A 13,142-nucleotide genomic window follows, 5' to 3' on the forward strand; every position below is an offset into this window, starting at 1 on the left:
TTTCCATAAAATAATGTATGAACAAACATGACTGATTCACTTGACTTGATCTATTCCAGGGGGCTACCGCAAACTACGAGAATGCAAGATCATGTTTTACCTCTGTCGCTCTCTATTAAAGTGACAGAGATGGAGATGCATGTACCTACTTAAATTTTTGAAGTTCACGAGTGCTTCCAATCCAACTGTCAAGTAATGAAAAAAAAAAACGTAAGTTGAAAAATCAACACAGTACAGAACACCTTTTACAGGTTTTCCTTTTCTTTTCTTGCTATTTTTATCAGTTTTATATTACACTAAAAAGAAAATTATATACCTTTACCATGTCTTCAATTGAATTTTTGGAACAAAATTCATGTACGTTTTCGGTGCTGGCTTGCATTTTTCTAACGTTCTCATATGTCGCTAGTTTATACGTTTGGAAGACCAAATTGAGTAGGTAAGTGGCCACCTGGGTATAATGTGCATATGCATTCTTGAAAGGCTCTTTATATGGTTTTATTCTTCTTTCAGAGACCATCCTTCGACGATAAAACGAAGGTTTTTCAGTGTATCATGCATGATGCTTCTGGCCCCTTTCTTCAGTCAATATTTTTTCACTGAAGATACTACAAGGCGCGGGGACGTTTACGCCCACTTAGGGCTTCGTACTTCAGGGCTTATTAGTGCCTCTATCTTGCCATTACTTCTAACAGCTATTTTATTTTTGGGACCTCTGACTATGCAGTTTTTATCAGGCATCTGGAAACTGTATGCAGGTAAATATTGAGATATTTATTACTCTGTTTTATGCAGTTCTAAAACAAAGCAATTGTTTCCTAAAAATATACCTTGATGGTAATGTTACTAATAGGCTATTATGAGGTCAATGTAGTTAGCAGTAACATCAAAATAATCTGTCACTATAAATTTTATAAAGAATTAGTAAAGTATTGCAATATTATTTAGTAATTATGTTAAAACTACAATTTAAACCATCAAAATAAAATTGACCTTCAACTTTTAGAACCTGTTTACTGGGTATCCAGTTGGCAGGACTGGGTTTGGGTGAGGAACCACTTCATGGCACCACTCAGCGAAGAATGGGTCTTCCGGGCCTGCATGATGCCACTATTACTACAATGCTTGGACCCATTGACAGCAGTTTTCACAGGCCCATTGCTATTTGGTGTTGGTGAGTTGCTTTATATCTACATCATTATCGGTAATGGGGTTGTGAACTGCCTAAATTACACACACAAGTTCTTTGTGCTAATTGCTTTTAGCAGTGCTGGTTAGAAACATTTATTTAAAATATCAAATGATATTTCGTACATAAGTTCTGAAAAACTCATTGGTACGAGCCGGGGTTTAAACCCGCGACCTCCGGATTGCAAGTCGCACGCTCTTACTGCTATGCCACCAATGCTGTATTTACAATCCTATTTCATGTATAAAATAAAGTAAAATAATACACACAAAACATATCACACAAAGCATATTGTTTCTGTAGGGGTCGCAGTTATAACTCTCCGTGTCCGGGTCCGAACCGGGTCCAAGTCCAGGTCCCAGTCCAAGTCGTAATCGAAATCTCCAAACGTGTACTATGTGTCGTTGAAGAGTTCCATTCTGATCATCATCAGCAGTTCCACTTAATTAAATGTAACAGTTTTTAATGTAAATTCTTCATTTTCTGATGAAAATACAAAAATCTCTATACATATGCCTTTAAGGTTTGAGGAGTCCCCTCGATTCCTCATGGATCCCATCATCAGAACTGCGTTTTGACAATAAAACCGGCCAAGTGCGAGTCGAAATCGCGCACGAAGGGTTCCGTACCATTACGCAAATTTACAGCAAAAAAAAAACACGGTTGTATATGGGAGCCCCACTTAAATATTTATTTTATTTTGTTTTTAGTATTTGTTGTTATAGCGGCAACAGAAATACATCATCTGTGAAATTTTCAACTGTCTAGTTGAAAATTTCACGTCTATCACGGTTCATGAGTTACAGCGGCAGACGGACAGACAGACAGCCAGCGGAGTCTTAATAAATAATAGGGCCCCGTTTTTACCCTTTGGGTAAGGAACCCTAATAACGGGCTAAACTGTATGTATATACTTACAATCAAAAAAATAATTTTCAAAATCGGTCCAGAAATGACGGAGATATGGAGTAACAAACATAACAAAGCAACCGAATTGATAACCTCCTTCTTTTGAGATTTGGAAGTCAGTTAAAAAGAAATTTTCGGCAAGTAGATTCTGCCATAATTAGTATTTGAAACTTTACTATACTTCCTATATAATTACTATATTTTATAGTATTAACAACTAGTGTATTGTTATCAGATTGTTATGCTAATGATGCAACCAAGCGAATTGTTTACATTTGAATAATAATTTTCAGCTCACTTCCACCACATGTTTGAGCAGCTTAAGGCCGGGTTTGAGTTTAAAACGGCACTAATGATCTCAAGTAAGTATTATTTATATACCATTTATGATGAAAAAAGTTCTTAACAACTTTTATTAAATACACTTTGTTTAGTTATGTATTCCACAACTTTCGTTCTTGTTTAAGATTTGTAATCCCTAAATAAATACTTATTTGCTTAAGGACTTGTAAGAGTAATTTGTTAAATTATGATTAATTCTTCATAATGTATTGAATACTAATCTCTGATGACAATGAACAAATGCCAAGGGATTGTCCTGTGTCTGGCAACAGTTAGTTGTGATTGCAGGCAAATTTTAATTACACAAAGATACAGACATATTGAATAACGGGTCACTCACGTATTTTAAGTCGAAAAACGCTCGACATGTTTCACTCCGTAGTGAGTAGTGTCATCAGGAGCTTGCGTTGACGGTGACGGACCGGCGCAGACTGCAAGTTACTGTTTAACATTTCATATTGTACATGGTGGTCAAAAATCGTGGGTTCATACCTCGAAAATATGCAAAAAGAACTAAAATTCGGTCAGGATCCTTATCGTACACGGGCAAGAGGTTAATGACATTTAATAAAAAACTGTTACATGGTTTGTGCCTTCAATCTTCAATAGCCGAGAGGCATGCTTAAAGCTCAGAATCCTTTTAAATCATTAGTTTCAAAAATTATAAGGAGTTTCTGAAATGTCGTTAGTTTTTTTTTTGGTAAACTGCTTTTTTTCGGTTGAATTTTATCTGTTTAAACTACTGCCTGCATGCGTCTCGTAAGCACGAGTCATGGGAGTCCTTAATATTGAAAGATAATTTGGATTTGTTAAAATAAGAGCCGCAACATTTCGATATTTCTCTATGATTCCTTGAAATAAATATATTTTGTTTAGATTTTTTATTTTATTTAGATTTTTCTTTTTCCAGCTTTCCAGTTCATGTATACAAGTTTGTTTGGGGCATATTCTGCATACCTTTTTGTCAGAAGTGGTGAGTTCGTAGTTTTACAATACCTTTAAAAATAGTTCAATATATTGTGAGGTAGGTACCTATTTTTTTATTTTTTTTATTTTCGAAAAAGTATAATACATTTTAAACTTATACTAGGTTCGCCAAACTTGCGTTTAACGGCAAAAAAAAAAAATTTCAAAAATATTTTTTCTAATAAAATAAATTTTATTGGATACCTATCATTATTATATAGTTTGTGAGCAGCGACACGGGCTTCGTGAAGTGGACACAAACAGAAATCAGCTATAGGCTTCGTCACCTACCAGCAAATGATGTAATCCGCAACAGGCTATGTCAATCCTTAACGACTGACTTAAATCGATTTTTCAAATCAATTTAATGTTTAATTGTTCACAACCTTCATTTGAAAATAAACTTAACTGGACTTTAAGTACCTATCCAGCTGGGTTTTAATTCTTTTTTATTGTTTTCAGGCCATTTCATGGCTCCACTGGTCGCACATATGTTCTGCAACCACATGGGCTTCCCCAACTTCGGCGAGATCGGCCAGTTCCCCCCTCTACAACGAGTCACGATCATCTTCAACTTCCTCTTAGGCTTCGGCTTATGGTGCTACCTCCTCACGCCTATGACCAGCCCCGATATCTACGACAATAGATTGTACTCTGAAACGTGAATAGGTTGTAATTCGTAAGTTGTCATCGTTCATTCTCAATTTCTGTATTAGTAGGATAAGTATACGTGTTTACAAAGAGGTGGATAATTTTCGGAACAAGTGTAATTAAGTTGAAATAGTTCCGCGTTATACATCAATCAATGTGCGCATGCTTAAACCTTAATAATAGGGTGAACTGCCCTAATAAGTGGCCCCCCTCCTAATATCGGCCACCTACAGAAATTGTGAAAGGAACGGTTGCCATAACTGAAAGGGAACCGAATAATTCATTTAAAGTAAACTATAAAGTAATTTACGCAAATGTGATTTAATATTCCTTGACATTATACAGGTTGTTCCAGGTGTAGAACTGTTAAGAACCTCACAAGAAAATAGCCATTAATGCAAAAAAAATCGACATTTCTCATTAAATGCTTTGATAGCCAGTTAAAGTTTCGATTACTCCTGAGATATTCATTTAAATTGTATGGTGTAAGGGACCATTGTAATCTGTATGAAATGCTTAATATAACTAACGTATTTAATTTGATAATTATTATTAATACCGTATCCGTGTAAATAGCTTTGCAAATACACCATATAATGAAATCTTTTTGTAGAAGATAAAAATGGGTAAGTTATCCTTAAAAGAGAGACATACACCATCGCGGACTTTTTTGTAGACCAATGTAAGAAAGACAATTCCACCATACATTGTGTTGTTATATCTCTAACGGATTGGGCAGCGTTTTCTATTAAAGCTCTTAGCCAGCGTGATTTTTTTCTGGCTTCATTAGCAAATATCGTCATATTTCATCCAATATACACAAAACCTTTACAAATTATACGACCTAACTTTCCTCAAGAATCACTCTATTCATAGGTAAAAACCGCATAAAAATCCGTTCAGTAGTTTTCACTGAAATTATTACGATTTACTTACTTCTCGCTTAACAGGTGTGACAAAATACGGGCCTATAGTTGCAACCTTGCAACTGCTGTGTGGCACTGTTGTCGTGCACGGTCCCATCATAATCTTTGTCAACACAAAAACATTATATTTACTGTGAAGTCAAAAACAACGCTTAGGTGGCTGATATAAGGGCATTTCACCCTTTGTCAATAAGGCGATAACGACATAAAGTTGTTACAGGAAAACGTCCTATAACCAAGCAAAGCAACAACAAGTAACAAGACATGGTATTAGCATTGTCCCGGTTGCATCGGAACCCGGTTGCATAACATTTAACTAAAGATTTATAAATCTAATCAATACGGCAAGTGGGCGGGTAAGTATTGTTAGTGCTTATTTATGTTTGACTTAACTTTTAACTATTGCGTTCTACGCAAGTAATGTTAAATTTTATAATGGGAAGAAATGTTCCCAAATGTGTTTTCCTTGTATTGTTTTATTTGTTAAAGTTACTTCTGACATTATTTTGTAACAACTTGTCCGTTTGTATACATAGTATTTAGTTAAAAACAATTATTACTATCACATGTGAATTACCTATTGCATTAAAACAAGCTAGATGTATACATTCACAATATTGTTCATTATACGATTATAAAGATTGCTCTAAATTTCATGTTAAACTTAGTTTTAAGATGGTACGAGACTCATGCCTAAAATACAAAAGAAGTACCGCAAACTTGCTCATCATTCATTGTCTACCATGTCAACCATTTCCTGGACTGTAAAAACAGTTTTTCTCTACCAAAACAATATAATTGGAAGATGGGCGACTTGTCACTATCACCCCACTATCATTCCCCAATACTCCCAATAGTAGTTCAACATTACAAAGTTCACGGTAAGGTTAGATGGGGTAAGAGAAACATTGGGGCAAGAGTAACACTTGTGGGGAATCCTCATTTTGTTTCTCTTGCCCTGAGCAAAATAAAGCATGTTTCTGTTACCCCACATGACATGATGTTATTATAAATTTAAGACATATAAAATCGCATATTTGTGAACCGTACGGTTATTTAAGCTTTTGTCAACGATGTTGCGGGTATTTTATTTATACTTTAGTGTAATGCTAGCAAGCATTTTATCCTTTATTCGCATCACATCACTTGATCAACGAATTAATGACCCGTGAGCACAGCCAAAGGCTTATTTATTTTATAAGATGTGTAAAATCTAAGAAAATCGTGCCCTGGTGTTTGACAGCCGAATTAAATAGCGTTATACGACCCCATATTTTTCTCAGTAGCTACTATCGCGTAATGTACGGGATGTAGAGTTAGACTAAGAAAAGTCTGCAACGATTTTGATAGCACACGCAGTGAAAGTTTTATTTTGAACGTCAAACTTCTATGAAATTATGACGTATAAGTAACACTTGCACTGCGTATGCTATAATAATCGTTGCAGACTTTTCTTGGTCCAACTACAGAAGAGGCATCTAGTACGGCGGTCAAATTCAAGGTACGAATTTTCTTAGACTTTATAACTTCTATCATCACTAACACTTTCCTATAATTGTATCGACCTATATGAAAAGGGATTTAAAAGATTATGTGCTCATTAGCTTTAAGAAAGGTTTTAAATGGGGTTGGCAACTGTCAAAGGTTTGTATAGATGGCTTCAGCATAGGTTTCTAACCGGCCAAGTGCGAGTCCCACTCGCGTTCCAAGGGTTCCGTACATTACTTACACAATTTTTAACCATATATTTTTTTATGTGAAACGTGAGTGAAACAACTTTAAGAAACCCGTAGGGGTCGGATCAAAAACGAAGTAATTAAGTCTGACTCACGCTTGTCATCTATCTTAGGCAAAGAACTATTTTGTGTGTTTTCAAAATTTAAACCCAGTTGTTTCGGAGATAAAGGGCGAGGGGGGGGGGGGGTGTAATGGAAATTATTTTGGGTAATTTTAGAAATTAATTTGTTTACGTTACATGTCCATCTTTGGGTCACAAATTTACAATATGTGTACCAAATTTCAACTTAATTGGAGAAAATGGGATGTGACAGACAGGCAGACGCACGAGTGAGAAGAAGTGATTGTGATAAGGATTCCGTTTTTTCCTTTTTGAAGTACGGAACCCTAAAAAACTAAAATTTGATTCTATTTTGTACGATTGACAGGTAAAACCCTATGCTGGCGCCATGTGCTAAATACTCGACCGGCCAACCCCATTTAGAGTAGGGGGACTGTGAAAAATTAGTGGTAACTAATAAGTAAATAAAACATTCTTCTGTAGCTCATCTCAGTCTCCCACTGCACTTAGTTTGATGTTTTATTGTGCCATAGAATAGAATAGCCCACAATTTTGCAGGGTCACTTGAAGTGTTTCTATTTAGGTTATTGTTCCAGTACATTTAACTTGTTCTAGTCTAACTCGTGATTCTATGTAAAGGTATGTCCACACCAGTGCACTTTACTGTTCTACTTGCGTTTATTGCCATATATAGCGCATGCCCTGAAACTGCGTGCGAGGAGTTGCAATGGCAATATTAAAAGTTAAGATGATATATATACACATACACAAGCGCAATGCAGATGATACACGAAAGCGCAATGGTGTCAACTTACCTTAAAGAAACTGAATTTTGTTGTACATTCGATACTGAACTTTATGCCACTAGTATAGGGTTTTATTTTGTATGTCATCCAATACATATAGAAGTAACATGCCAGGCGCGTTACCGAAATATGTCAATTCCACAATTCTTCGTAAGTCTTAGCCAAACATTTTTATCAATTTGGACTCTTCCGACCACAGAACGTTACTTTTTTGTGCTTCCGAGTTTGTATTAATTTAAAATACACTAACAAAGTCATATACATATATCCTCATAGACTAAACAGAGTCCAAAACATATCTAAGCTTAAGCTATATTTTTCTTGGCAGGGTACCTAAATATTTTAATTTTCTTTTACCATTAAGAATGATTGTTTTGTTATAACCAAAGAGTTATTAATAGTAGAAGAGATGTAAAGTCTAAAAAAATTCGTGCTTCGAATTAGATGTCGCCGTAGGTACGGGCCCTTATAATTGACGGTAACCTTCATAGACATATTATATACAAGTAGTTATAGACGCGCCACTGAGCGACCGGGGGTAAGAGAAATAATACTATAATATAAAATGTATACTACGCAATTTATCCGGTCTGCATGTCCAATGTCTTTTCTCTTTCACTCTTATAAATTTCGGTATTTTGCCATAACCTCCTTGCTATAATGCCCACATAATGCCATAACCCGACCATGAAAAAATGCCCGGTCGGTGATAAAGACAAAGCATGGCACTATTTTCTCTTTCCTCTTATAGGAATCGCAAAAAGACTATCTTTCTCTATAAAAGAGTGTTAGGCCCTTGGTAACCTTGGTTGTCAAAAGTTGACGTTTGACAATCCAGTAGGCCTAGCACGTGATTGGTGCGACAGTATCTCGCCTGCGAAATGGACTACCCATATTTTTTTCTAATTGTATTAATTAAAGAGGGGCGAGTAGTCTATCTCGCGGGCGAGATACTGTAGCGACAATCATGTGCTAGCCTGGCTACTGCCATTAATGTAATTACTATTACAAAACATATGCCGCGGGCCGCGGTACACAGCGCCATCTAGCTCGTCAGTCAGCCTCAGGGACATGATTTTATCTCAAATTTACTTTTTTATTATAAATAATTCTAAGTTAATAACTTACATCTTGGCTAAAGCTAATGAAGAAGAGTGTTAATGTAGTGAGTTAATTAACGTAATTTAACTAGTCATTTTTAAAACGTAGATATTAACAATTCTAATATATTATTGATGTTTCTGAATGTAAATATAGTTAGCTAACACTTCTAGAAATCGCACAATTCAGATTGAGTAATGAGACTCATACCATTTTCACCACACCAGCTCGTAAAGGCTCTCTTTACACTTCTAAAACACTGATGAGAAAGTTGCATTTTTTGGCTCCTCTACACGATGGCCCAGCGTAGGCCAGTTCAAGGGACGCATTTATGCGTTAGAGGGAGCAAGTGATATTGCTATCTCATTCCACCGCATAGCTGCGTCCCTTAGACTGGCCTACGCTAGGCCATCGTGTAGAGGAGCCATTATGCACAAGAGTAGCAAACTACCTAATTAAAATTTTAAGTTGTCTTCTCATGTAGGCTGGTAGAATTATAACTACTGGAAGATTTGTGAACTATCTGACTTCTAAGTGATGATTTTGAATGATAAATATTTAATAACGTTCATTTATTTCTAATGTTTTATTTTTACAGTTATTATTTTTCACCACACCAACTGGTAAAGGCTCTCTTGATTGTTCAAAAACTGATGAGAAAGTTGCATTTTATCCACATGGGGGGCAAAGTAAACTGATGCAAATTTTGTGTTGTTTCCTTATGTTGGTAGAATTGACTTTTAAATGATGATTTTGGATGATAAATATTTAATGACGTTTATTTGGATTTGATTTTAATTGATTCTGTTTGTTATCTTAACCTCGTAAGGCCCCATGTGCATTACAATGCACACACTGTTTCCTTCTAATTAGAACCTTTTAAAAACTAAATTAGGAGGGTAGCATTTCTTGTTTCATCGTTTTCTAAACCAAACAACAGTCACCCTAATCTACTATGCAACAAGGTTCAAATTAAAAACAGGGAAACTTTGTATGGTGGGCCTTACGAGGTTAAGTTAATAATTTCCTCAGGTTGGTGTGTGGTGAAAAATGTTGTGTTTCACTTGGGGGCAAAATTTGTTTAACCCTCGTGCCTTGAAACCCTCGCAACGCTTGAGGTTCAATTTTGAAATCTTTCGCTTGCTCGGGTATCAATTTTGGCACGAGCGGTTAAACAACATCTTTGCCCCGTTGTAAAATAAATAACTATTGTCAGATTACTGTAGACTGTAGAGCAGGGTTCTCATGAAGCCGATGGTATCGATCCCAAACTCAAAATGGTTGTTGTTTTATTACTAAGTTTTAATATGCTACATGATCAAATTATTGTTATATTTATAAACACTACGCTGTACATTTTGAAAATAAATAAATTTTTCTCTTTTATAGCCCCGAGTATTATTTCGTAACATTGGTTTGATGATGGTTGTAACTACCTATGCTGAAAGAATCTTTTGCCAACCAACAGGGTTCTAGCAAAGATAAGTGACTTTTTCAAGCAAAAGGTACCACATTGTCGCTTTACTTTATACAAATAACCTGTCAGAGCGTCGTTATGGCAAGCGACAATGTGGTACATTTTTGTTTGAAAACGACACATATATGTAAATCCGTATAAGATAAGTAAAGTCTAAGGTCTAAGGAAAAAACGAGCCTCGGAAAAAATCATGAAAATCGCAATGAATAAATTATTTGATTGATTTGCCGCTTTCCGCGCCGGCGCCGCTGGTCGCGAGCGTCCAGTCCGCGCCTAAAACACTACGTGTATATGCGGCTGGACCATAGAGATAGGGTGCGTTGGGATAAGATTGAACGGGTTTTACATGAGTAAAGTGAAGCATTACGGCCGACTTTTCATCTTACGAAAAACCCGTTCAATCTTACCCCAACGCAGGGTGCGGTACCACAAAAATACAAATAAATGTGACGTTTTCAATCAAAAGGTACCACACTGTCGCTTAACATAAGGACGAAAATTGCTTGTACAAATTGTTGTGTAACTTGTTTGTCTTTATACGAAAAACCTGTCAGAGCGTCCTTATGGCAAGCGATAATGTGGTACCTCTTGCTTGAAAACGACACAAATTATTAGAATGTCAGACACAATAATTAAAGAGATAAAACTGCGTATTGGCACCTGCGATTCAATGGCATGACCAAGGCATTCGGGGTCTGCCGCGAAGGTGAATAAAAGGCAAGTGTTACTTTGATTGCGTATGGCATTGTCGCATTCCATACAAAAATGTACCATCGTCGAAAGCGCCAGCTGGCTTTGGCTGGCTGTCAATTCCATAACCGTACCTGAGAGGCAAAACACTGTAAGTGCCATTTTAGTAATTTTACAGGAGAAGCGATTTTGTGTCAACATTTGTCTTACAAGGATTTTCGAACAACATTAAATGATACACAAGAGGTTTCAGTCACAGTTTTATTTATTGATGAACAGTTTATATATTTGACATTAATATATGTGTTACTTTTCAAGATATCATTTTGTACTTCTACGGTATTATTTTCGAAAAAACTTAAAAAACTACCCCACATACAGTGTGCTGCTCCTAAGCTCATTTCTAACTCGAGGAGTTACAGTAATATTACAGTATTTTGTGCAACAGGTACATAATAAAGGCTTGGCCAAACACACGGCATGACGCCGCGTCCGCGCCGCGTGGACGCAAGGGGCCGGCGGGACGCAGTCTGTTTGACGTCGCTAACCTGTTGGCATGGGCGGCGGTCGCGCCGCGCGCCTTGTGTTTGGCCAAGCCTTGGGTTCTTAAAATTCAAGGGCCGAAGTTACAAAACGACGCGAAGTTGCGTTTTGTGAAGACAGGCCCAAGAATTTTAAGAACCCTTAAGTATTATTATGTACCTGTTGCACAAAATACTGCTTAGAAGCAGAACACTGTATGTGGGGTAGTAGTAGACAGCAGAAAACTTAAATTATGAATAAAATCAAAGTAAATATTGGTTTGCAGATCTTTGTCTAAGAAGACAGAATTGCATAGTATTTGTATGAACTGTTGTTTTTTTTATTAGCCCATAGGGGCGCGGGCCTACCGTGCCGCGCTTCTTATGTAGTTGATTTCGATCTCACTGGGAGTGATTTATTCGACAAATAAGCTGGAGTAGAAAAACAATACTGTTTTATCATTTTTATAACATTAACAAGTCCATTTCAATATTTTCAATGTAAATAACCATTGTAATTAACTTTAAATAATTATAATTTAGAAATTTTAAGTTTTAGTCCGGACATACAGTAAAAAGGCCTTACTATATGCCTAGCATTATATTGTATGTGCACTTAGATCCCTGAATTCTTTGGACATAAGTACCTTAAAATGAATATATTAAACACCAGTAGCATTTTAAATGCATTTGAAAAACTTGGAATTGGTGGTATTATCAATAAATATAGTTTTATGGATCGATGGAGCAACAGTAATTATGTATGATACTGTAAAAATCCGAAAATCACAAAAAATGGACTTACAGTGTTATGCCTTCAGGTACGGAATAAAACAATGTACATGTAATCGCCATCAGATCTGATGGCGACTGTACCATAGACAAGAGCGCCATCTACGTTTAGGTTTTACCAGCCTTTCCCATTGATGTACTATTTTGAATTTGCGATGTTCACGGTAGCCCCGCCTCCTGCTGAGTGTTGCATACATTTTACTCAGGATAATCCACTATTATTCTGATCCTGATACCTACTTATATGTATGAATTGGGAATTGATCTTTAATATTGACTTCCAAAAAGTTCAATTTAATTCGTGTGTTTGTGTATGTTATTGCAACACTCAACATAAGGTACTGCCTCCCAAGTAACCTATTGATTTAAAATGTTCCCTAACAAAGTTATACATGATTCTATGTATACTAAAATAGTCATAAATAAAACAACATATATTAAAACAATCATTACATATTATTTTAAATAATCATATATTTTTGTCATACTACTCTCCCAACTTTAACATATTTACAATATTTAAAACATAAATATTCAAAAATTATATAATTATATATTTTTCTCTTTTACATTTTGATTTTGTATGGTTGAGCTTACAAATGAAATCAGTCTTTACATGCCATCTAGATGACAATGACACCACGTATCTGGCATCGGTTAAAATTATTCAAGCCAGCTTTCCAATAGGCCCGATTTATCCATTGATTATGGCTCCTGCACACCATGGTCCAGTGTAGGCCAGTCTAACGGACGCAGCTATGCGGTGGAATGAAATAGCAATATCACTTGCTCCCTCTAACGCATAAATGCGTCCCTTGGACTGGCCTACACTGGGCCACGGTGTACAGGAGCAATTAGAGCTGTGCGAGACATTTACAACTTGCGTTCAGTAGCAAATCTATGAACTCACACACAATCTTATCAATTAAATCGGGCCTTACATATGTATACCAAAAAACAAGTAAATATTATAG

At 36.2% G+C, this 13,142-nt stretch overlaps 1 protein-coding gene across 2 annotated transcripts in view; it reads left to right on the forward strand.

Annotated features, from left to right (window-relative positions):
• Positions 1-210: 210 nt before the first annotated feature.
• LOC134748452 (CAAX prenyl protease 2) overlaps positions 211-13,142 on the forward strand; it is a 109,292-nt gene continuing 96,360 nt past the window's right edge. The window contains exons 1-6 of one of the 2 annotated variants that reach the window (XR_010128411.1): positions 211-439; positions 514-758; positions 1,007-1,174; positions 2,392-2,460; positions 3,351-3,413; positions 3,869-4,617. Coding sequence is in view for 1 of the 2 variants with exons in the window: in XM_063683248.1 (XP_063539318.1) it covers positions 324-439; positions 514-758; positions 1,007-1,174; positions 2,392-2,460; positions 3,351-3,413; positions 3,869-4,071 (864 nt within the window). In the remaining variant the exon portion in view is untranslated. Of the gene's footprint in view, positions 440-513; positions 759-1,006; positions 1,175-2,391; positions 2,461-3,350; positions 3,414-3,868; positions 6,878-13,142 lie in introns of those variants that run through there. The other variant, XM_063683248.1, reaches the window with a different exon arrangement.

This window comes from Cydia strobilella, chromosome 16, assembly GCF_947568885.1.
Source record: "Cydia strobilella chromosome 16, ilCydStro3.1, whole genome shotgun sequence".
In the NCBI taxonomy this organism is placed as follows: Eukaryota; Metazoa; Arthropoda; class Insecta; order Lepidoptera; family Tortricidae; genus Cydia; species Cydia strobilella.